The sequence below is a fragment of the Pyxicephalus adspersus genome, chromosome 7 (genome assembly GCF_032062135.1).
Source record: "Pyxicephalus adspersus chromosome 7, UCB_Pads_2.0, whole genome shotgun sequence".
NCBI classification, from domain to species: Eukaryota; Metazoa; Chordata; class Amphibia; order Anura; family Pyxicephalidae; genus Pyxicephalus; species Pyxicephalus adspersus.
The window spans coordinates 15,063,030-15,087,316 of record NC_092864.1 but is presented as its reverse complement, the minus strand read 5'-3'; the positions used below and the strand labels follow the sequence as shown (position 1 = coordinate 15,087,316).

Sequence of the window (24,287 nt, the reverse complement as noted above, 5' to 3'; positions counted from 1 at the left end):
AAGCGCCGGCTTCACATGCTATTTATATTATTATGCTATATATATATATATATATATATATATATATATAATATAAAGTATTATGGTAGTATGATTAATATTTTCCTGATCGGGGGTTTGCTTCTTTCCGTCATTGGATTGACAATTGATCAGCATGCCGCCATTGGATGGGGTACAGAGCTATGTGGCTGTTGGTGCTCAGCGCCATCAATAAAAGAAGCCGCGGTCTCCGATCAATAATCAATCAAAAGGCTGATTTTTCTTTGATTGGATGTTTTTATTGGATTGAATGTTTGTAAAATGTTGCAATGTGCCTGCCTAATAAAGAGCCCTTTACTTACTTAAATGGACAATGTATCATTGACAGATACCATTAGGGCTGTTCACATTGGCGGTGAGCTTGCCCTGCTCTTATGGCTTTGCCATGGCAGGGCTGTCTTGGAGCTACATGGAGCGGATCCATAGAGAATGAATGCAGATGGCAATGAGTGGTTCAGTACTGCAGACAGTAAGAAGTTGTTAAGAACCAGCAATGCAGTGACCGAGCTGGGAGCCATGCAGGATCACCCCATACCATTGCAGGTCTAAACGCAGCCTGTCAGTCAAAAGCTCCGTTGATGGCTTTGCACATTTCTCAGGCCTTTAGGAGGAACCCCACTGTCCCTGCTGGAAATTTCCTTTATATTGCATTGTGTGGAACGTAGCAGTGAAAACCCTGATCTGAGCCAGGTGTACCTTAAAAAATAACAAAATGTTTCTGCCGGATTTCTAAGGAAATGCAGCATCCATGCACATGTGTAGAAAAGGCTGTCCCTGTGTGTGGAAGCCATGGTCTCTCTGTAGAGGTCTGTCACACCTCCTGCTGAGTCAGACTTATAGCTGGGGAATTAGTGAACCTCATTCTGCTCTCTGATTGGACAGCTCCGGCTATAACACAGTAGAGGTGTGTCAGACCTCTTCAGAGAGACCACTGCTTCATCAAAGAGAGCCCAACTTTACAAATGATGGGAGACGCTTGACCCCGCATGGGAGAAACGAGAGGTGCAGATGCTTCCCAGAAAGCTCTGAAGAAGCCGGGGGGTCTATTAGAGGGAGAATAGGTAAGAAGCCAGGAACATTTAGCATTTACCTAATCCCCTACTAATTATGCTTGTGCTTATACTCAGCAAGCCGCCTGTTGGACCTCTGCAAAGTGGCCACTGCTTCCACACCAACCACTTCTCTATAGTGTGATGGCAGGGCACAGACTTTTCTACTTAGGCTGTGGCTGCTTTATAAAGAAAAGCCACTTTAAGACTTGCACACCTTTTATTTGTATACTGCCGGAATATATGAACTTTTACAGGTGTCAGGTGCTTTGGTATTCTTGCAGTGACAGGTGCTGAGCCTGGGGAGAGCAGGGGGCGGGGTCATGTGGTCCTCGCTGTGTGTGTATGGAGTGGGCGCAACCAAGAGACGCTGTGAGGGCGTGTTTAGGCGGATGTGAGAGAAAGGGGCGTGGTCATTTTTGGTATTTTCAGTCTGTAGATTGCGCTGAGAGGGCGTGTCTATGCAGATAGTAAAGATAAGGGGGCGGGGTTGTGCGGTACGCGCTGATGTGTAAGGAGTGGGCGCGGCCAGGAGGCGTTGTGCAGGCGTGTCTATGCAGATATAGCGATTAGGGGGCGGGTAATTTTGGTCCTTGCAGAATCCGCACTGTAGATTGCGCGGAAAGGGCGTGTCTATGCAGATACTAAAGATGAGGGGCGGGGTCTTACGCTACGCGCGGATTGTGTGTGGCGTGGGCGCGGCCAAGAGGCGCTGTGCGGGCGTGTCTATGCAGATGAGGAGGGGAAAGGGGCGTGTCGGTCTGACGCGCGGTGCGGTGGAAGCAGCTGTGTGCAGAGGCGCTGAGGAGTGAGTGCAGTGCGCCCGGGGAGAGCGGAGGGACCGGAGCACCTCAGCACCGCTCGGCATGGCTGACCCCGCCGCCTGCGAGTTTGAAGACACCACCACCCGCTTCGCCAGGAAGGGGGCCCTCCGCCAGAAGAACGTGCATGAGGTGAAGGACCACAAGTTCACTGCGCGCTTCTTCAAGCAGCCGACCTTCTGCAGTCACTGCACCGACTTCATCTGGTGAGCCCTGGGGGGAGGGGCACTGCAACCTACCGGCACTGCAACTTACCGGCACTGCATCCTGGTGTCATCCCAACCTAGCCTGCATGCTGCTGTTCTGTGGTACCCATAGGGACCCTGCATCCCTTACACATCAGCCACATCATTTACCTTCCCTCCACTCCTAACTAAGAAATGGTTGCTAGGGGTTACAGCACTCTCTAAGGATCACCGATAACTTTCACATCAGTGACCAATCAGATTTAGACTTTGTGGCGGCTTGTGGCTTATTGGTTGCATTATTCAGCGGCGGGTTTGCATCTGATTTCTATGCATCCAATGAGTAGAAGTCCGGTAACCCCTAGCAACCCTTGGTTACCCCTAGCAACCAGGTCCCAGTTCATCTAAGTTTGGTGATTGCTAATTGGTTGCTAGCAGTGGAGGTCCTGCTGATGAAACTTGGACAGGAGGTAATAAAGGAGCCGAGCATGGCGCCCCGACTTCCTTCTGCAATTTGCATCTCGATGTTCATGTTGTATCGGTGTTATGTGATTGGTTCATGCTGGGGGGGGGGTGTTCTGTGAAGCCTCATCCCTGTCCTAAAATTACTTTTATATTCCCATAATGACCGGTGACACCGGGGGGATGGAGGGATACTAGCACCATCCGCTAAGAGTCACCTGTGACATTGTGGGGTACTAGCGCCATCCATGGGGGGTGACTGGAGATAATGGGGGGTACCATAAAGAATGACCAGTGAAACTCCAGAGGGTACCAACGCCATCTGCGGAGGGTCACCGGTGACATTATGGGGTACCATTGGTACCTATCAGTGAAGGTTGACCAGTGGTATTGAGAGGGTAATAGCGCCATCCTCCAAGGATGTCTGGATGTCTGATTGTGGGGGTACCAGGGTTGTCAGCAGAGGGTGATTGGTGACATTAAAGGGTGGGGGGTTACCAGTGCCATCTACGAAGGGTCACCAGTGACATTGTGGGGTACTAACGCCATCCCATTGAGGGTCAGTGGTGACAATGTGGGGGTACTAGGGTCATCCACTGAGGGTGATTGGTGACATCAAGGGGGGGAGGTAAACCAACCCCATCCATGGAGGGTCACTGGTAACAATGTGGGGTATTAGCGCCATCCCTGGGGGGTGACATTGAGGGGGTATCAGCACCATCTGCATTACAGGAAGTACCAGCACAGTCCACGAAGGGTGGCCGCTGTCATTGTGAGGGTACCAGCTCTATCCATGGAGGGTGACTGCAGATATTGTGGGGGTACCATGAAGAATGACCAGTAAAACTCCAGAGGGTACCAACGCCTTCTGCGGAGGGTCACCGGTGAGATTGTGGGGTACTAACGTCATCCGTAGAGGGTGATTGGTGATAATTCAAGGGGTACCAGCACCATTTTCAAAGGGTCATCAGTGACATTGTGGGGGTACCAGCGCCACCCGTGTATGGCACCATGGAGGGTGATTGGTGCGATCTCGGTTTGTAGGACGCGTTCTTTCCTGCTGGTGTCTTAGCGTTCACATCAGTTTGTGGTGTAAACACACACACAGGAAACTCGCTGAGAAACGTTGCCCATCCGTCACCGATCCCTGACCGCGCTTCTTCCTGATGCTGCTACAATCAGCCCCCCTTGGCCATACTTCCTCCTCTGCTTCTCTTGTAGCACTGCCATGGCTGTAGCGCAGATTATTACCATGTAGAGGAATGCCGTTTCGGAAGCTGGATTAGCAACGCAGCCCGCTGTGGCTTAACTGAGGGATTCTGACGAGCGTGGCGTTCCATTTGTGCTTCAGATTAGCGGGAGAGTCTTTTAATGAATGACAGAGGCTGTGTGAATGAGATGCCCGTTGTGGTGACAACATTGCGATGAGGGGGAAAGGCTGCTTGGCATGCGATGTCCAGAACTTAGATTACCATGCTCATGTGTTGTGTGGAGGCATCCCAGCTTGCAGTATCCCATAGCAACCAAAATGCACCTCTTTGCAATGATGGAAGGCAATTCTTTTTTAAATAAGCCTAATGACTTTCTATAGCTTCTAGCAGTGTGCGGTAACCCATAGCAACCAGTCGCTATTGTTTATTATGGCAGCTGAAGAGAATTCTGTGCTGATTGTAGTTTGCAACTTTTCTGCTGAATGTTTGCAAGAAACATTAATTTGTAGTGTCCTTCGGGTTCAGAAGAATGGGTGCCTAGTGCAAGGTTTTGGGGTTTTCATCGCTGTAAGTCATAGGTGCAGGAAAGAGTTGCCAGGGATGGGGGGGGGGGTTTGACTTTTTCTTAAAGCAGAACTCTGACAACAAAATAAAATGACCATCACAGGATAAACCACACAAAATGCTGCAATGTTCACCTTAAGTACAGAGCTCTGTAGTACTTCTATCTGCCACTAGATGCCCTCAGTCTAATGGCTGGCATCATTTAACCCATGTCTTGTGAGCCCTGGTTGTCCTGAATGGTGAAAGGAGAACCAGAAATGTGATAAGGGTATCTATCTTTCCTCTCCAATCAGAGAACATTCTAGAACATCAACTGATTGGCAATTGGGCTGCTTTCTTTCTGAGCTACCCTTTGCTGCTCCATGCATTTCTACTGCATCCTGCAGTGGAGTATAAACCGGCAGGAAAAACCTCAGAGAGTTCGGGGGGGCTGTCTGAAGCACCTGAAAGTTTTGTGGCTCTGCAGCAGATTAGTGTATCACCTACCAAATACAAGATGTGGCTGATCTGACTACCTATTTATCAGATTGCATTCTGTGTAATGGCTAGCTACATGCACTGGTGCATTAAATGCAAGTCAAATGTAAGATATACCTATACTGTAATGCAGCTCTAAATGCATCGGGTAAATGTCAGTCATACCTGCAGGGAGTTATTTTGTTTACAATCGCAACATTCACAGCATGTGAATCCCTCTAGGTACAGTCTCAGTTTACATTCATCCGGCAGCAGTGTCTCGCTGCATTGCAGACCCCGGTGACACAGCCGAAGCAAGTTGTCAGCCCAAACTGCAGATGAATGGCACGCCGCCATGCCCTCCTCTGGCTTGTACTTCTCGGTGCGTTCACCTCTTCGTCCTCCAGGCCCTTGGATTTGGGTTTTTCTTACACCTGATCCTTGTCTTTCCGCCCACACGTTGTAACTGCAGCTATTTTTGAAACAGCTGCTGAGATACAATCGGGTTTGCTGTGGTTTTCCCTTTATTTTTGAAGCATCTTCTTTTTTTTTTTTAACACAGCAGCGTGCTTTCTGTTGGTGCTTTGCCTGCAGTGGATTGTTTGTATTCCAGCACAGAGCTGTATTAATATTCCCATGATGAGTATGGAGGCTGAGTGAACGAGCACGCTGAATAAGCAGCCAAGTTCACTGGACGCAGGAGCTGTGATGAATCTACCATGTTGCATTGCCAAATATTATTGCATTAGGAGTGTAATAGTGTTTGTATTTAAAGGATTAGCGCACTTCTATACACCTTGCACTCATTCCCCCGCACCTATCCTGACCTGGTCTAACCTTTTCTCTCCCGACATACTGAGGGCTGTGGTTTTGCTGTTTAACTTCTGTCAGTCTTTTTTTTTTCTTACCTGCGCAGTACACTCCATGAACTTTTATAGTGTGATAAGTGATGGAAAATGAGCCCCATTGAAGTCTATGTGGGTGTACTGCACAGGTGCAGGCGGTTTATGTAAACATACAGGGAGACTACGAGACTTGGAATCACAGCACGGCTAGGTGCAGATCTGCATGGCTCCTGGCCAACTGCTCAGCTAGGAAGGAATGAAGACTTGCAGGCTGTGGATATAAACAGGGAGACCGGGACCCTTGGGAGCTCTGTAGGTCTAGGTGCGCAATGACATTGGATCAAACATTCCTGCGTGGCCTCATAAGGGTCCATGGGACTGGACTGCACAGGTGTAGGCAGGAATGAAAGCTTACGGTATGTGGACAGGGGGACTAGGACCCTTGGGATCTCAGTAGGGCTAGGTGCAGACCCAAACAGGTACAAGCATTCATGGAGTCTTTTGGGCTGGATTGCGCAGGTGTAGGCAGTGGATGTAAACAAACAGGGAGACTGCAACCCTTGGGATCTAAATAAGTCTAGGTGCAGACCTGTAGAGCTCCTGGCGGCTGGCAAGCTAGACAGGAATGAAGACTTGTGAGCAGTGGATATTATCAAACAGGGAGATCAAGAAGGCTAGGTGCACAGCTCCTGGCTATCTGCTCGACCACCGCACCGCTTCCATTGAACAGCCCTCTGTCACCCCCTTTCATTCTGTATTGGGCTGTCATGTACCATCTCACCCAAGGAAGGAGTTTGGCGCATGAAATAACCGTTACTGCATGGCAACTTCACCGACAGTCTGAACATAGCCTTAGTTTCCTCTAGAGCAGGAAGGTGGGTTAGGTTATGTTACGGTGAGGGGGGATGTGTGGAAGGATAAGTGCAGGGTGTAAAAGTAAAAATCCATAAAAAAATTAAATGGCAACTGAAATTTCCTCTAACCCTACCTCACTGTGAACCCAATTAGATGTATGCTAATATATAAAGTAACTGTATGTTGGAATTGCAAAAATGGCTTGAAAAAAAATAGTGTTTTCAAATATATTACTCTTTAGTGCTTTATTATATCATATAGAGCAGTGATTTGACTTGTCCCCTGCATGCTTCTCCAATCAACACCATTGAGCAGGGTTGCTGATTGGAGCACTGTGCAGGGGGCTCGTCAGATTTCTGAAGTCTGAATCTCCATTGTTCTGCAACTTAATGAATTATTACAGCTTTAACTGAATAATAAATAAGAACAAAAACTGAAGCTGCCTTATTTTATAACGTTACACATATTAAAAAATGGGAGGTTCAATTGGACATTCTCCAAATCAGTGTTTCATGTTTTGTAGTAAACTACAAATGTAGCAAATCCACTTTAAAAATTTGTGGTCAGGCAGATTCTTACCTGCCTAATCCCTGCCCATCTATCAAAATTCACTGAGCTGCTCATCTTAGGGATACGCAGTATTCGTGGCTTCCCTTTCATATGCTGGGAATGATTGAACTCCTGCACATCTGGGTGTACGTTGCGTCAACCCGGTCAACCAAGATGGCTAAAGATCAGTGCGGAGAAGAGAGGGGTCAGGCATCAGGGATGCAATGGGGACAGGTTAGAGTTTAGGTTCTGCTTTAATTACTTTTCCCAAAGCTTTTAACACGTGCTGGATAATCCTTGCATGAGACAGTCTTGGGTGAATATCTGAAGTGTACAGCGATCCCCTGATGTTCAACAATCTGCCACAGTGGATTGACGAACAACTAATTGAGAATGAACGGATGATCAAATTCTATGGAGGAGAGCACAGAGGGGTGCTGCTCACTTGTCCTTCTCTCCCCTTTACATAGAACAGAATGACGCTGTGTGTACGGTGCTTGTTTGTTCTGTCACAGGGAATATTCACATGGAAAATCATTTCCATCAACAATCATCACATGTATGTATGAGGCTTTAGATGTAAATAACTCAACTACCCCAACCTTATTCAATGTTATCTGCAAAACATGCACCTCTGGCTAGACTTCAGGAGAGGTTTGGGAGGAAGTGGCTGGCCTTTATTTTCAAGAATCCCCTTCCTAATTTGCTACACATTGGATCTGTTGTACCAGAACCTCACTTAGCTATGAGACTGTTAGATGGTGGTGGGGTACTAAGGTCCAATTCAGACCTACCCTGTGCCTCTCCTGGTGCCTGCTATCAAACCAGATTGCTGTTTTATATGCCAATGAACATGATTATTATTATACAGGATTTATATAGCGCCAACATATTACTCAGCGCTGTACATTAAATAGGGGTTGCAAATGAGAGACCAAGACAGACAATGACACAAGAAGAGGAGAGGACCCTGCTCCGAAGAGCTTACAATCTAGGAGGTAGTGGTCTTCCTCGTCCTATTCGGCTTGCTCCTACTTTCTGCTCCTTCAGAAGAGCGCCCATCTTATCAAACTCACCTACCTGTCTTCTTCTGTTTTTTAAATCCCTCAACACTCACCCACCATTCCATAACCCCCTCCTATTGTGTGATACTTCCTTCACCTCCTAGATTGTAAGCTCTTCAGGGCAGGGTCCCCTCCTCCTCCTGTGTCACTGGCTGTATTTGTCTGTCATTTGCAACCCCTATTTAATGTAAAGCACTGTGTAATATGTCGGTACTATATAAATCTTGTATAATAATAATAATAATGATAATAATAATTTATATCTGAACTGGTTATTCGATTCCTTATGGTGACACTGGCTTTTGTTTCTGTTCTCTTACAGGGGTTTCGGCAAGCAGGGATTCCAGTGTCAAGGTAGGTGCCATTCCTGGTGCTCCCCCCCACCTTGCCCGGACTATTGCGGAAAACAAACAAACAGGGCCGCTGGTAGAATATTGCTTCTCTGCAGAGCTGCCAAGTCTATGATTTATTGACACACTCCTGTGGCTGTGTACAGAGAGGCATCTCCATGCCCAGGGAATCTCCTGCTGCTTGTAATTATGTAACAGATAATGATGTGAATGCTTTTAGAGCTGATGTCTCCATACAACCTCCGGTCAAACCCCACACTTACAAGAATTTTCGTCATTTGCTTTTTATTTCTTACAGCACACAAGACAAACTGAACGAGGTAAAATTGTCTAGGTCATTTTTTCAGAAATGATCGCTTCTAATTAAAGAGCAATACACCTGAAATAAGTGTTACATTGTTACATTCACAGCTTTGTATGTAGCAGTGCGGAGATGGATATCTATGGTGCTCAATGCGGCGCATTGCTCTCTGCAGCTGTGTTCAGCAGCAAGATAACGGTTCGTGATTTGTCTTGTTTGGGATTACTGGAACAGGAAGTCAGCTGTTTGCATCTTTGTGTCTCCTGATATGTTCATTGCTGCTTGGTAGTGTTAAACATAGCTGCTTCTGGTGTTTTCTAAAAATGCCTTCACCCCAGCGTTTCTGTACACGTGCATCGAGCTTTAGACCTGGCAGATATAATGTTATTCTTGATGTTACTGTCTTTATGTCTTGCAGTGTTTGACAGTAATTTTTTTTAGCTATGGTTGCAAAAAATAATACTTTTCTTATAAGCAATACTCTAGCAATACATGGCACCTTAGTGCCCTGCCCAGTTGCCATTTGCTAAACTACCGAATCGCTCACATCTTTCATCTCTGCAACATATGGGCTGATTATTCTGTAGACCAAGATATAAACTCAAAAAGCTGACTGCATTCCTTAGGTAACACAGGAAGTGTACACAGGACATGTCTGTATTTTGGTCAAGAGAAATGTTTTTTTGCGCTTATATACCAGTTATAACAATCCTTGTTCAGTGGTCTATTTAAATTGGAACTAAGGTCAAAATATAAAAAACACACCTCTAGGAAGACCTGGGAGTTTCTTCATTTGTGTCCTGCGTATCTGTCTTCTGCCTGGCACAGAGGAAGTGCTGGGTGCTGTCATGTTTTTCACTCTTCCAGGTTCCAGGTACTGCGCAGGCGCGATATCGGGTGACGTAGATGGGGAAAAGATTGCAGTGAGATTGGCAATTTTGTTTTCTCCCATTAAAGAAAGGGCTCCTTCTGCGCATGCCCGAGATCAGGGTGGGCACAGAGGGCACTTCCTTGCCGCTCCATAGAAAGAATAGTGCTGTGTGTACAACACTCATCCAGAAATGATCAGGAAATAAAGTTTCCATAGACAGTGATCTGATGTTAGTACAGGGCTCAGAATGACACAGTACTGGGATATCACATGTTCAAGATATATATATTGGCCTTGCATTGTTTAGGAGACATATTGTTGGATCATTTGATGGTGCCATAAGTAAACAGGGCTTATCCTATTATCAGTGATGGTCTTATTTATAGATGGTGAGATATTCGCTGCAGATACCCCATAAATAAGAATGCTGCAATTCTTGAAATGGGAGAGCGACATTCTATACAGTCTCGCCATGTACCAGCATAGCCATTGGCTTCAGTAGTGGAATGTGAAGATAGTGGCGGCACTACAAACATTTGCCAAGTCCCAGCTTGTTAGGAAATGGCATTTGCCTAAAGGAAGACTATTTTCTCGTTTTACCCAGCCCACATATGGATTCATTATTATAGAAGTAGCTTTTAGTCATTTTAAGGGGTCAATGTACAAAGTTGTTTCTTTTTGTAGCATGCTTATCTACTAGGGAAGATTCCCCTCCTTCTTGACATTAAAATAATGGGAAATAAAACTTTTAACATTATCAGGACATTAAAATTCGAGGAAAAACCTTTCAGTAGGAACACTTATGTTCCGGTGACAACAGTCTAGGATAAGGATTCCCTTTTTTTCAGGAGACATTCTCTCATTTCCTGTTTTGTCTTCTGAGCAGGATACAGATGGCACGCTACATACACTTTACCCTTTTTATCCTAAAAACTGTACAACGTCTGGAGTTTAAGTGATAACCTTCATTGACTAACCTGAGGTAATAAAATTACAAGCTTCCTTGAAGCCTTACTACAACTTCCTTTTACCAGGGAAATGAACATATTCTTTAGTGCTTTCTCAGTCATTGAGCAGTAATAACCCTGGTCCTGTCAGAATCAGAAAGGGAGTTCAGACTCTCCACCTATCTGCCTTTGCTTGGTATGTGCTTGTTCCAGGGCAGGAACTCAAAAAACATGGGATGCCAAAGATGGACAGGTACAAATCATTTTCAGACGAAGCATTGACATCCTTCTTTTTAATACACAGTATTTATATAGCACCAACATTAGACAGCGCTGTACAAAGTCTATAGTCATGTCACTAGCTGTCCCTTTAAGGGTTCACAATTTAATGTCTCTACATCTGTCATATGCCTTTATTACAGTCTAAGGTCAGTTTTGGGGAAGCCAATTAACCTAACTGCATGTTTTTGGACCAGAGTACATCCACGCAAACAAGGGGAGAACCTGCAAACTCCATGCAGATAGTGTCCTGCCCCTGATTCCAACCTGGGACCTAGCGCTGCAAAGCCCGAAGTGCTAACTGCCACTGTTTCTAATGCATGTTTCCTTGACAGTATAGTGGTTGACTTGCTTTAGAACATTATCGTTGTAGATAATTGGCAGGTTGTCGTCTCTGAATGGAGAATTTCAATGACCGACATGAGCTGGGTAAATAAGTACGGAGTCTGCACAAACATTTTATTATGGTCAGGTTGTTACTTGCTTGATAAATATGAGATTGCATTTTAGGTGATCTGGAAGTTTACATTGCTGCAGATTAATGCCCAGGAACAGCAAAGGTAACTGATATTTAAAAAGTGCTGATAGACAAAATATTGTGGTGTTTTTGGAGCCAGTGGGATCTGTGTCTCCTACTATATTTTTAATTTACATATACAGGACAGAGACAACAATTCATTTAACTTCTGAACTAGGTATATTGTACTTTAAAATCATGCTAAAGGGAAGGAGGAATATTGTCTTACCCAGAGTGAACCCAAAACAGGGAATAACATTTTGAATGAGGCTGATCCAAAGTATGGTGGAGGGCAGCATGGTGGCTCAGTGGTTAGCACTCTGGCTTTTACAGCGCTAGGTCCCAGGTTCGAATCTTGTCCACCATACTATCTGCATGGCGTTTGCAGGTTCTCATCGTGCTTGCGTGGGTTTTCTTGTTTCCTCTCACATTCCAAAAACATGCAGTTAGGTTAATGGCTTCACCCCATAATTGACTTTAGACTGTGTTAATGACATATGACTATGGTAGGGACATTAGATTGTGAGCTCCTTTTAGGGACAGCTGGTGATATGACTATGGACTTTGTAAAGCACTGCATAATATGTTGGCGCTTTACAAATACTGTGTAATAATATTATTAATAAAGTTCACTTTACTTTATATGTGTAGTCCCCAGTTTTTCTAAATATTCACTATTCAATAATGACAGTCTCTAAAAATGTTTTGTTTTTTTGAGTGGAAGTGGGAATTTGAGTCGAATTGGTATAGAGATTTTGGCAGGTCATGGCAAAGCACTGAACGTTTGGGCAAATAGATCACTGCTAGACCTAGATGCTGTATATTACATAACAATATATAATTTATTATCTCCCCACCTCCCTATATTCAAGGCCAAGGTGCCTAATTAGTTCCCAAGATAAGGCTGGAAGCAGATGACGTGTGACTGGTTATTTCCAACAGCAAACCACAAATATCTGTGTCCCAAGTAATGTGACTCAAATGCCATGAGATGCCAATATTGCCATAATATTTGTAAAAGAGATAGAGAAAATAGAAAGCTGCAGCCATGAGAAGGGAAATGGAAATGGAAAATCTTGATAAATGCTTTATTATTATTATTATTATTATTATTATTATTATCATTGATGTTAATAATAAAAATAAAAATCCAACATAATGAAACTGTTGCTGTAGCCACATGATGCTTCTGCAGACCTTTTCTGTGTTTTGTAGAAATCAATGTTTGAATTCCAGGTTTGGAATGCACTCTGCACTTCAGAAGAGTTTATAATAAACTATAAGCTATTTAAAAAAAAAACAGCTTATGACCCAAGCTGAAGGACCTTGGAGGGACGGGGGAAATGTGCAAGTCCGTACATGATGTTCTGTTTGCCGGGCCTCAAGCAGAGTCTTGTCTCCCTGTTCCAGCTGTGTTCTCCTAACATCAGATGTCACTGATGGTGTTTGGTTGCAGAGCACTTCATCCTCCTGAGTCCCTATTACAGGCAATCTTTTAGTGAACTGGTAATAGTGCAAATGTCCCCAAAATCTAAATTGTTTCTGCTTGACTGAAACCAGGTTGAGTAAATTGTTATTCTTTTGCAATCTTTTGTGGAATCAGTCTGTGCAGGCCAGCTTTCTTCTCTCTTTTTGGCCCTGATTTTCTAAAGCTCTCCAAGGCTGGATAGGATACACTTTCACTAGTGAAGCTGGGTGATCCAGCAAACCTGGAATGGATTTCTTTAAAGTCATTTTCTATTTGCTAGCAAATGTTTTGAATCCTGGACCAGATCCATTTCAGGTTTGCTGGATCACCCAGCTTCACCGAATAAAGTATATCCTCTCCTGCCTTGGAGAGCTTTAATAAATCAGGCCCTGTGTGAGCACAGAGTCTACAGAGCACAGAGAACCTGGCTAGCATATTTATATAGCTTATGGTTATAGACACATCAACTACTAACAGTGCTAAACCCTGAATTTTTTAAAGCTGGGTGGTAAGAAATTGTAGGCGGATGGCAGCCAATGTACTGTGACTCAACTCATCAGTAACCACCCAAAAACAGCCAGGTAATTGCAGTAAAGTGCCGAGTGGTGCACCCAGCTAAAAGGGGCTGGAGAGAACACTGCATGAGAAAGTGGCATATAAACAATATGGTGGAAGGTACGCATTGTACCTGGATAACAGGAATTGTGAGTGAATGGCACAAGCTCTTGATGCAGGAGATAATAAGGTTTGCCAAAATACAGTGGCATGAGTTTTAGGAGTTGCATTGCTTCCACCCTGCACCAGACAAGGTAGCCTTTTCGGAGCTGAAAAAGTTGTGGTCATGTGACCTATTGCAACTCAACCACCAAACCTATGACTGGGTTAGGGTTGGTATCTGATTTAATGCCCAAACTACTGCGGGTTGGCACACAGGCTTTAGCTGTGACTATTTTTTCCAAGCATTCTCTAGGTGGATGCTTTCACCAGAGGTGCACTTTGTTTAGTTACAAAATAGTGATTGTTAGCAGTCCAGAAGATGAGATCACTAAACGACCCTGTGGGAGAGTTGCTTTACTAATTTTTCATACAAGACTATCATGGTCGATGAAAAACCAAGAACCTGTATGAGGTTTTAAATCTAATTAGTGACTTATTAAGGAGTTTGCAGTTCTAATTAAGAATTTCCATTTTATCTAGAAAAAAAACACTTAATCAGAAACACTTAACAGAGTTCAAAACTATTCAAAAAATAAACCCGGACACTTACTTGCTTCCTTTATATTGCAGTGGAATAAGGGCTTCTATAAAGTCTGGGACCTCATTTTGCCTTTTTACATCCTAATTATATTTTTAACCACACACTTCCTATAGAGAAGAGGAGTACACAGGTCAGATGATTCTCATCTGATAATTGCCTCAGGCCGATATTGGGAATCTGGAGTGTGTACAGCGCCCGTCGTTCCAACGATCGTCCTGGCGGGTCCACGGACAACAAACGAGGAATGATTGTAGTAAAAGTGAAGAGAGAGCACAGTGGGGTGCCGTTCCGTCGTTCTCCCCTCTCCATAGAGCGGAATGGCGCTGTATGTACAGCGCTCGTTCATCCATCGTTCGGCCCTTTGTTGTTGGAAAAGGATTGTGAAAGATCCTTTCCAACAACAACTATTGCACGTGTGTACCTAGCCCTACTCTTTGTTTCCACCATAAGAAAGTGTGTTGCACCTGCTTGGCTGTCTGTTGTGATACTGACCCCATTCATTGTACCAAACAGGGCTCTAGGCAAAATGGACAGAAATGCATGCACCAGTGCATTGACCAAACACACTTCAGCAAGGCTTAAGTATAAATAAGTATAAGTTTAAGTATAAATATCATACATTGCTCTCTATCTGCTGTCATTGCGTATCCATGTACTGCACTGTACATAATGGGAGTGAGGCTTTACAGTTAGGCTGCATACACACGTTCAGTTTTTGTTGAAACAATCTTTCGTGATTGTGGCCAGCGACAAAAAAGCGACACCCTTCTGTTCTATGGGGGGGGGGGGGGGGACGTCAAGCGTGCGGCACCCTGCTGTGCTCCTCTCCATTGGCTAGCACGGCAGTCTTTCACCATCAGTAGTCGAGAAGTGAGTCCAATGGGTACCCAGACAGCAATAAAAACCTTACAAAGGTAATGACCCTTCCCTATTCTTTCTGAATCTGAACTGAAATAATAGTTGGAGTTGTGTTTTGTTTTTTCTTGTCACTTTGCATCAAACGGTATCTGTCAGAGCATGGAACATACCAGAGCTCTGTCCATTAATGATAACAAAATAAATTCTATGAGGTATCTTCTTGGTAGTCCACCCACTTCCTGCACTTTCCACACAGCGGAAGTGAAACCGATAACACTTTTGAAGTCTTGTGTGTGTGCTTTTTTTTTTTTCAGTACAACGGATGGTTTTGCCTGTGACATTATCTCCTGACCTTAGCTGTTGCTGGAGACTTTTTGAAGTACCATTGATAATATACAGAGACACTAAGGTATTGACAAGCTTTTGTTTGCTGCAAGTGGGTTTTACTTTCCTATACAAGTCGATGGGAATGCAAAACCTGGAGGTCACATGCTGGTCAAATATACCTGTCAATGAATTGTGAATGATCTCAAGAGGACCAATAAATTAAGATCAGAGTTATGCATTAACGCAACCCCAAGCCTGGGCCCTTTGGTAAGACTAAAAGTGTATTTAGTGACCAAACCTTTCTTTTTGATGGAATGGGAAATGGATAAAACTGCGGTGAAGTTGTCACCTTTTTTTGTGTTCTTTTGGGAAGAATTTGATTCCTGTCTGTATACACAACATAAAGTGGATATGGTAAGAATTGTTATATTTCCTGTTGGAGAGATTTCCTCTCCTTTCGTGTCCCTGATTCAAGGAATGGGGACCAGTAGTTATCAGGACAACAGGACTCACACTGTCACCCTAAAGCTCATCTCAACATTTCTGATGGATAAATGGAATCATAAAAGGTCCACATTCATTTTATTTGCTGAACGTTTCTTTTTTAAAATTTCTTAATTATGTGGTTTTGTTTAAGAAGGGGGGGGGGAAGTTTTGGTCACCAAATTGATCAACCTTCCCCTTCAAAAGAGATGAGCTCAGTCAATATGACCCTTGTGGTAAATGCTTGGATGTTTATGTGGAATATTAGGAGCCTTTTCTCCAGGAAAGTAGGTATTTCAGTCCTTCTGTTCCTTATTTAGCTCCAGTTAATTGCCAGTCCCTAAATTCTTTGTATCACCTATGTATAGTGAGATGACAAATTGTCCCCACCCGCCATGGCATAATTTACTGCAACAGTGCTTGTCCACAGAGCTCCGAATCCAGTGCGCTAAATCAGGTAGACAAGGAAGGTAATTTGCCCAGGGTGGTAATTGGCTGCACACATGACTGAACTACAAGGTATTCCTGGCTCCGTGTGTCTGGGCGATTTTGTTTCTGTATGCTGGTAGTGGGGACGCAGCAAAAAATAAATGTAATGTTCATATTTATGAAGAAATGCCTGACACGGCTTCTTTCAGCTGCAGTATAATTTAAAGGAGATATAATTCATAACCTAATAGGTTTCAGATGCTTCTGAGATTATCAGGAAATCATTGACAGTTGTATTTGACCTGGATTCGATGTCCTGACATTCATTTGATATACTTGTCAGTGTTCTCTCCAGAAATTTTTTTTAACTGGGTAGGAAGAAGCTAGGTGGCTCCTGTAATGTGGCCCAACTTCTCAGTAACCACCCAAAAACAGTGATTACTGAAAAGTGGTGCACCCGTATAAATGGGGCTGGGGAGGACACTGCTTACAAAGAGGTTTTGCACTGATTTTGTGTTGGAATGCAAAACCTGCTTGAAGCTATTAAAAAAACAACAATTGTCAAGATGCAAAAATGGCATTAATAATCGGCTGCTTATTTCATACTACTACTTTCTGCAGAAAGGGTTCAGCACACCAGGGAGCCAGACCGCTGCTCAACACAGTGTGAAGTGCTCCAGGTGCCAGTGGTCATACACAGCCTTGCCCTGTGTTGCCCAGAGGCTTTGTTGATGGAGCACTGAGCTGGGGACATGTTGGATCACATGCGACCTGAACTGCTGCCATCTTCGTTGCTCTCTAATTTGATTTTAGCACAGGCCATTGTTGCAGCAAATGGTAATGTTACAAAAAAATGTAGGCCAAATTTATTACTGTTTATGCAGCTTGACATTGCATCATTTATTACAGGAAGGTTCAATTAGTCTTTAAAACAATTCTCTATACTCGGAGGCATCAGTCCCTAATCACAGCATGCTATTGGTCAAGTTGGGGAAAAAAAAAGGGATTAACTTGTTGTGTAATTACTTAACGGTGTGTGTGATGCTGAGAGGAAAATCGATAGCGCTCAGCTCTGTTACGCTCTTGCTGCCAGTTTTCTCTGGAGATTTTGCTCACTCTAAGCTGTTGAAAAAACAGCTGCAGGAATGGCATTTTGTAAAGCGGAGCAGCTAAAAAGAAGGGGAATATCTGCAGGACTTATTGGCCTTTTAATTTATTATTATTGCTTTTAAGGATTCCATTGTGCCCGAGCCTTTTAATCAAAAACCTTCCGCTTTTTTTTTAGAGATACACCTTGAGCTGCTTCCGACAGAGAGACGGTCAAGAGGGTTCTTGAAATCCTTTCTCTCTGAGTAATAAGTCTTAGAACTGTCATTGGTGACTGTGTGCTTTTCAGCTGCGGAGGCTCTAGAAAGGGAGTTAGGGGGGTACTACGCTAGAGAGGTCATCTGATAAAGAATGTGAGATCTTATTGTTGTTTATAATGTTTAAATATATTAAATTAGAACATCTTGCACTCATGGTTCCAGGAATCAGGTCAGGCAGGTCAATATTGCACAAAGGGAGAGGCAGTGACCGTTCTGCAATAATCTCTACTATCTGTCAAAAAGCCGACCTGTGCATGCTTCAGCTTTGGTTGCCTACCTGTGCCGGCAATGAATGAGCACCAGCACAGAAATTCCTTCACCCTGGCAAGTCAAGATGAACAAAGATCAGGAAGAGCTCCTCTTTAAAGCTTATCTGTTAGCCATGTGATCATTTGCGTGAACAGATCAGCCAATTGGTGGCCCTTCCTAAACTCCTTTCCCTCTGGTAACACTTGCCTCAATGTCTATACCAGTCTTTCTCGACCTTTTTAACATGGATGAACCCTTGAAATAACTTTCTGGTCCTCCTTGCGGCTCGATATAGGACATAACCCTGCACTGTACCCTTTCTCCTTTACATGGTACTGATACCCTTGGACCTCACACCAATTTGAAAATATCTGTCGGTGCTTCTCCAAGTACACTTCAAATACACAAACATCCTAGATTCAGCGATAGCCAGGAAAACTTCTGTTGCACTTATATAACAGGAACATCCCATGAGCATACATTTTGTATAGCTCTCTCTACACATCCCTTGAGGAAGCCTAAGCAGTGAAACGTACTGGGTATGAGATACTGCTATTGATCTCGCTCTTGTACGATTTCGAGTGTACTATGTCTAGCTAATCGGTCTGCTATCCGATGCCGTATAATGGGAAAGATCCCCAAATGAATATATAGTGCTTGTACTTTAAGTTGTGACAAATTTTTCTTTTATTTGTTGTATTTACAATACAAATATTTTGTGCCTCAAAAAAAAAACCCAGTCTTTGTTATCTTAGCTTTCAAATAACTTTCTGGCCTTCAAGGAACCCTGGCTATGATTACTATATCCACAGCTCACAGTATATTAGTGTTGTAGTCAGTGAGAACAATTCCTCTTACATTGATGGTTCGTGGGAAAATTGCCAGATAGCGCGAAAGATCACTGGTATCTATCAAACTGACCTGAGAGGTACAAATCGCTCGAGGAACCCTAGGATTCTATGGAACCCTGGTTGAAAAACCCTGGTTTGGACCATTAGTCGTATGTTCTACAGCAGTTTCTTTAGCAAAAGAAAATCTTTACATTTCATCTACATATTTTTAATGGAGTTGCCAAAGTATTTGGAGGCGTCTCATTTTGACATTTTGCCGCTGTCCCTTCCTTAAATGAACATCTGGTTTTATTTGAATTCCGAGCTGACATTTTCAGATTTCTGTCCTTGCTTCTAAATAAATGTAAATGCCGTCAGCTCCCAGCAGTAATTTACTTTAAATCTCATTTACATGGGCCCAAAGTAGAGCACCAGATGCTCATGTCCCAACCCAGCACCTCCAAAATGCTGGATCTTAAAGAATGCATTTCAAATCACTGGCTTGGTACACATGAAATGATCAATTCACACTTTATTTTGCACCATCATGGTGACCTTTAGAGCCCAATCTCTTTGGACGGCCTCAATTGCTTTTGATGCTTCACCAAACGCCTCCCTACTGCCTGGAAATTGTTGGATGGGCTGATTACAGCCGGGAAGTCAGACAATTTTTCTCTCTGTGACTGTGTAGGTTTTTTCCCATTAAAGTGTAGCGTTTGCACATTGTTAGATTGGCGATATTTCTGGATGTGCAGAGACATGCCCATGCAGGAGACACATGTAGGACACACGTAAGCTGCTGCCTCGTATCTGCAGGGTGTGAATTACTGAATGCACACAAGCCATCTCCGCTGGGCGCCGCGGTTAGCAAGGTCACAAAGCTCTGTGTGGGCATTTGCCGTATGGATTTGAGGTCATTCATACCGAGCTGAATGAGTGAAATAAGATCAGTGCTATAGAGGAGAATTAACCTTAACAGACATTCGTTTTTTACTAGCAATAACAATGCTCAAGGCTGTAATTGGTACAAATCACTGCTGCAGATTGGTCGGTGTGACACAGGTCTCAGACAGGAAGCGAAGAGATATCTCTCTGGTGAAAACAAAGTATTAGAAACTAAACACAGTTACGTGGATGCTAACAATGACATTATCTTACTTGTTTCCTTCTGGTCTGTTTAATAAACCAATCATCTAACCAGTTTAAGGTTTAAAAATTTTGAAAAGAGACAGAACTGTTTCTCCTGCATCTCAATATATCATCTCATCTATATATAATATCATCTCAAAAAGCTATGTTAAAACAGAAGTTTGGCTCTCAAATCTTCAAGGAGAAAGGGCCGAGTCCAAGAGAGCCTGTCCTTTGTGTAATGCTATATATGCCTCATAGTTGGAAACCTAAATACTTTAAAATTAGGAACACTTATTGGAAGTGACTTGACAAAGTAGTGTGCCTACTGTGCATAGTGTACTTGCAAATGTTTGTTTTTTGCTGGGTAGCTTGAAAGTGTGCTGTGGTTCACTATGTACTCTTCTGTATAGCACCCTGTTTGTAAGCATATGAAAGCAGTGCCAATTTAAGTCTATGGAGGCAGCAAGAGTGGCATTTGTAAAATAACTGCGATTTTTCCAGGCATTGTTGCAATCAGTTTATCTGGCTGTGGTAGGTGGCTGCACACAGACATTCCATTACTGAACTATTTGGTGGAGAGGATGGGATACTGGTTACTCCAAAAAATAAATGAATGTTAGCAAACATAATAAAAAAAAAAAATAAACCATAGGAAGTATTTTGATATCTGTTTGATAAGTGCAAAACAAAAAACCTTAAAATCATTTTAGAAGTTCTGAGCTACCCTGTTTTTTTCACACATCCTTTGTTATCTCAAAAGCACTCTGTAGAGCTAATCTTGGACTACAGAATGATGAACCGTTATGCTTTAGGCTGCGTACACACGTGCAATATTCTTTCATGATCCTTTCCAACGACAAAAGACTGCACGATGCATAAACAATTGGTGTACATACAGCACGGTTTTGCTCTATGGAGAGGGGAGGGAGAGAACAGTGAAGCTGCACCACACTGTGCTATCTCCCCATCACTTTCATTACTATCGTTCATCGTCCGGGGATCCACCAGGATGATCAGTGGAGCACTGTACACATGCCAGATTCCTGTCCGGTTTCAGCCCCGAGGACCCGAGGAATATGACTTGTCTACGTAGCTTTAGTGTTTCTCCAACCAGGGTTCCATGGAATCCTAGGGGTCCCATGAGCAGCAGGTCTTTCAGGTAATTTCCCACTGACACCAATAATCTTTTTGGCTATCTATAAAAGTGACATTCTTCCCAATGGTCAGCAATGTTACTGGAATTCCTCCCAATGACCACCACACTAATTTACTGTAAGTTGTGGATATATAGTAGAGGTTCCCTGAAGACCTGAAATTTATTTTGTGGGTTGCTCCATGTTATACAGGTTGAGAAAAGCTACTTTAAGGATTAAAGAGTTGAGAAGTTTAGGTAAAGAAAAGGGGCTGATACCACGGCCCAGAGAAAAGCAGGCAGATCATCCATCAAGTATTTTTATGTGCTTGCAGAATCCTATAAATGGATAAAAATTAGGAAAATGTTCATGAGCAGAGGTGTGCTTTTTAAAATTTTGCCTTGCTTTGAACTATTTACTTATTTTGTGATTTGCCATTCAAAATCCAGCCTCCCTCCTACTAAATCATCAGGTTCTCTGTACACCTACGTCCTAACACTCTTAGATTTGCTTCACGTGGATCAGCATACGGTTCAATCCCGAGCACACATTTCCCCGGAGGGCAGAGCTATGGAACAATCACACAGGGGAGTTATGAAAATGACATAAAATCAAATTGTATGTGCCATTCCACTCTGCTCCCTTAACTGTGCATTGCATGCTGCTTTTATGAGAACGGTCAATCCTCACTATTCATCACTGGACAAAGTCAATAACAATGTAGGTTATTTTATTAGCCCCCCCCCCCACAAAGCTCATTTCTGGCCTTTATGCGTCAGGCAATTGCCACACAAATAACCGATCCTACAACCCCATCAGTGTGTATTTGATGATTGAACTGCACCTCCTTGCACATGTTTATACTCGTGCGCCACATGGCTTCCATGTTTAGGCTTTTCTGGACTGATAGAAAGAACAACCCATCAAAAGGCAATCAAACTCCTACAGAAGCAAATGTTTGGAAATGATTCCATGACCTTGAAGATTTGTAGAGTAATGCTCACGTTTTTGTCCTACCCACCTTAGTTGTTCTATATGGAACATAAAGGTTGATAGGTGACCGGTTACTTCTGTAAACCCCGGGTCTCCTTAAGAAAGCTTCAAGCTGCATAGCGAGGAAAACGTGGCTTGCTTCATTTTGCTTCAGTTTCATAATACAGGGCAACGCCGAGAATGGTGGCTATGAGAATAACACCGCAGTGTGTGTTGAAATTCAAGCAAATCTAAGCTAAAGCAGCCATGGAGGCGGTAATATAAAGATGCTGGAGAACACTGATATTATTTATAAACCGTATTTTACGCCAACAAATTATGCAGTGCTTTACATTAAATAGAAATTGCAAATGAGAGACATACACAGACAGACACAGGAGGAGGAGAGGACCCTGCCCTGAAGAACTTACAATCTAAGAGGTAGGGAAGCAGAATTTAGAAGCTTTAAGAAGTGCACCCCTGAGGATGTCTGAACGTACTGGGGATTGGGCTTTAGAACAGCCTTTCTTGACCTTTTAATATGGGGGATAACTTTCAGGTCTTAGGGAACCCCGGCTATAATTACCATACCCACAGCTCACAGTACAATATTGCTGACTAGTGCAAAGAATGTCACCCTTACACATAGCCAAAAAGACCATTGGTGTCACTGGTAACTGACATGAGAGGCAAAAATTTGCTCAACAAAACCCTAACAAACTATAGAGGAACCTTGTGATTTAGGCTATGTACACACATCCAGTAATTGTCCTTGGAAAGGATTTTTCATGAAGGACTGGTTAAACAGAACCACAAGTTTTGCAGTCAACATAAGTCACATATATGAGCAGTTTGGAATTTCACCTCCTATATAGTAATTAAACCCTAACAGCCTATTGTTTGTCCCATATGGGTCCATTAATATACAGTTGAAAGCGTTTTGTTGTACCAGTTTAATTAGTGCAAATCAATTTTCATTCTGATCCTGGCAGAAATCTTGCGAGCTTCTTAAACACCTGTCCTGCTCTGTTATCAGTTGTCTATGGTCTCCAAAAGGATCATAGAGCACCTCCAACCTATATTACAGAGACAAGGAACTGCTTTTTAGTCCTAAAACACTCCCATTTCCTAGGGTGACAACCCTGCTTCTACATAGAGACAGTAGATTGAATGGGCGTTGTCACCCTAGGACAGAAAGTTTTTTGCTGGCAGGTTCACCAGGGCAAAAAATAAAAAATCGTCACTACATCTAAAGACTGGTAAGTTGCTCCTGGAATTAGATACTTAAATAAAGAAAAACAAAGGGGAAGGTCTCTTCTCTTGTTAAATGATTTGTATTAAAATAAAAAGGTGAAACCACCAATAGGAAGAGAGTGAAATCCCCTAACAATGGCTGACTACAGGAGCAGATGACCAATCACATTCTGACAATACCCCCATTATTATAATAGCAGGAATCCCGCCAACCCTGTTTACTACACATGGGTATTCCGCATGCCGCAGCTGGTAGTCTATTGCTTTGATTTATAAAAATTATTGAAAACTGTTTGCCTGCAGAGAAACATCTTGAAACATGTCAGAAAAATCATTTTGGATATTTATTATTCCAGTTTGGTCACAGGTGGCCCTTTTGGCATCTTAAGTGTTTCGGTTATGAATACAATTCCTCAAACTGCATGAGCAAGTCTGACGCATATGGCTAGCCAGTCATTTCATGCAAAACAGGTCGGTCAGTGCTTGTGAGGGGGATTTTCTTACACCCCTGTAGAAGAGGCCTGGGCTGAGCCTCGTGCTGGATAGGACGCTACATTCACAGACCAATCTGCAAACCTTTCGGTCAGCTGCCCATCATCTAATGGAGTTCCAGCTGTTGAATGTGCGGAGATCAAAAAAACAAACATCTGATTGGTTGTTGGCAACACCAAAGCCCCGTTCGGGCGCCCAATGGACGTCAGTTAATTGTTGCTGGAAAAGATCTTTCCAGTGATAGTTTCCAGTGACTGACGAATAAATGAGCCCTGTACACACAGCACTGATATGTTCAATGGAGATGGAAGAAAGCAAAGTATTGATAAATACCATTGAGGGACCACTGTACACATACATATCTGATTTTCAAAACCCAAAACTTGCCTGCCTTTTTCTTCCCCCACTTTGTGTTGGCACCAGAAAAAGTACAGAAAATCAAGTATTTCAAACACAGAGCTTTCCTTTTAATAAAAGATTTTTTGACTTGCTTGCAATGTGCTGTCGAAGTTCCTATAGTATGTGACTACATCTAGAAATTACTTATTGCTGTTCATGTTGACCCAGCTCCTTTGTTCCTCCCTTCATAACCTTTGATGTAACCGAGGGGCGGAGTAAAAAGGAAATGGGGGAGTGACAGCTCCGGGGGGGGGGGGGAGTAGACATCACAT

General features: G+C 43.3%; 1 protein-coding gene across 2 annotated transcripts in view; it reads left to right on the top strand.

The window, feature by feature from the left end:
• Nucleotides 1-1,878: 1,878 nt before the first annotated feature.
• The window catches only part of PRKCB (protein kinase C beta), a 159,974-nt gene continuing 137,565 nt past the window's right edge, over nt 1,879-24,287 (top strand). The window contains exons 1-2 of one of the 2 annotated variants that reach the window (XM_072417576.1): nt 1,879-2,115; nt 8,423-8,454. In XM_072417576.1, coding sequence (XP_072273677.1) covers nt 1,955-2,115; nt 8,423-8,454 — 193 coding nt within the window. In that variant the 5' untranslated portion in view covers nt 1,879-1,954. The remainder of the gene's footprint in view (nt 2,116-8,422; nt 8,455-24,287) is intronic. The other variant, XM_072417574.1, reaches the window with a different exon arrangement.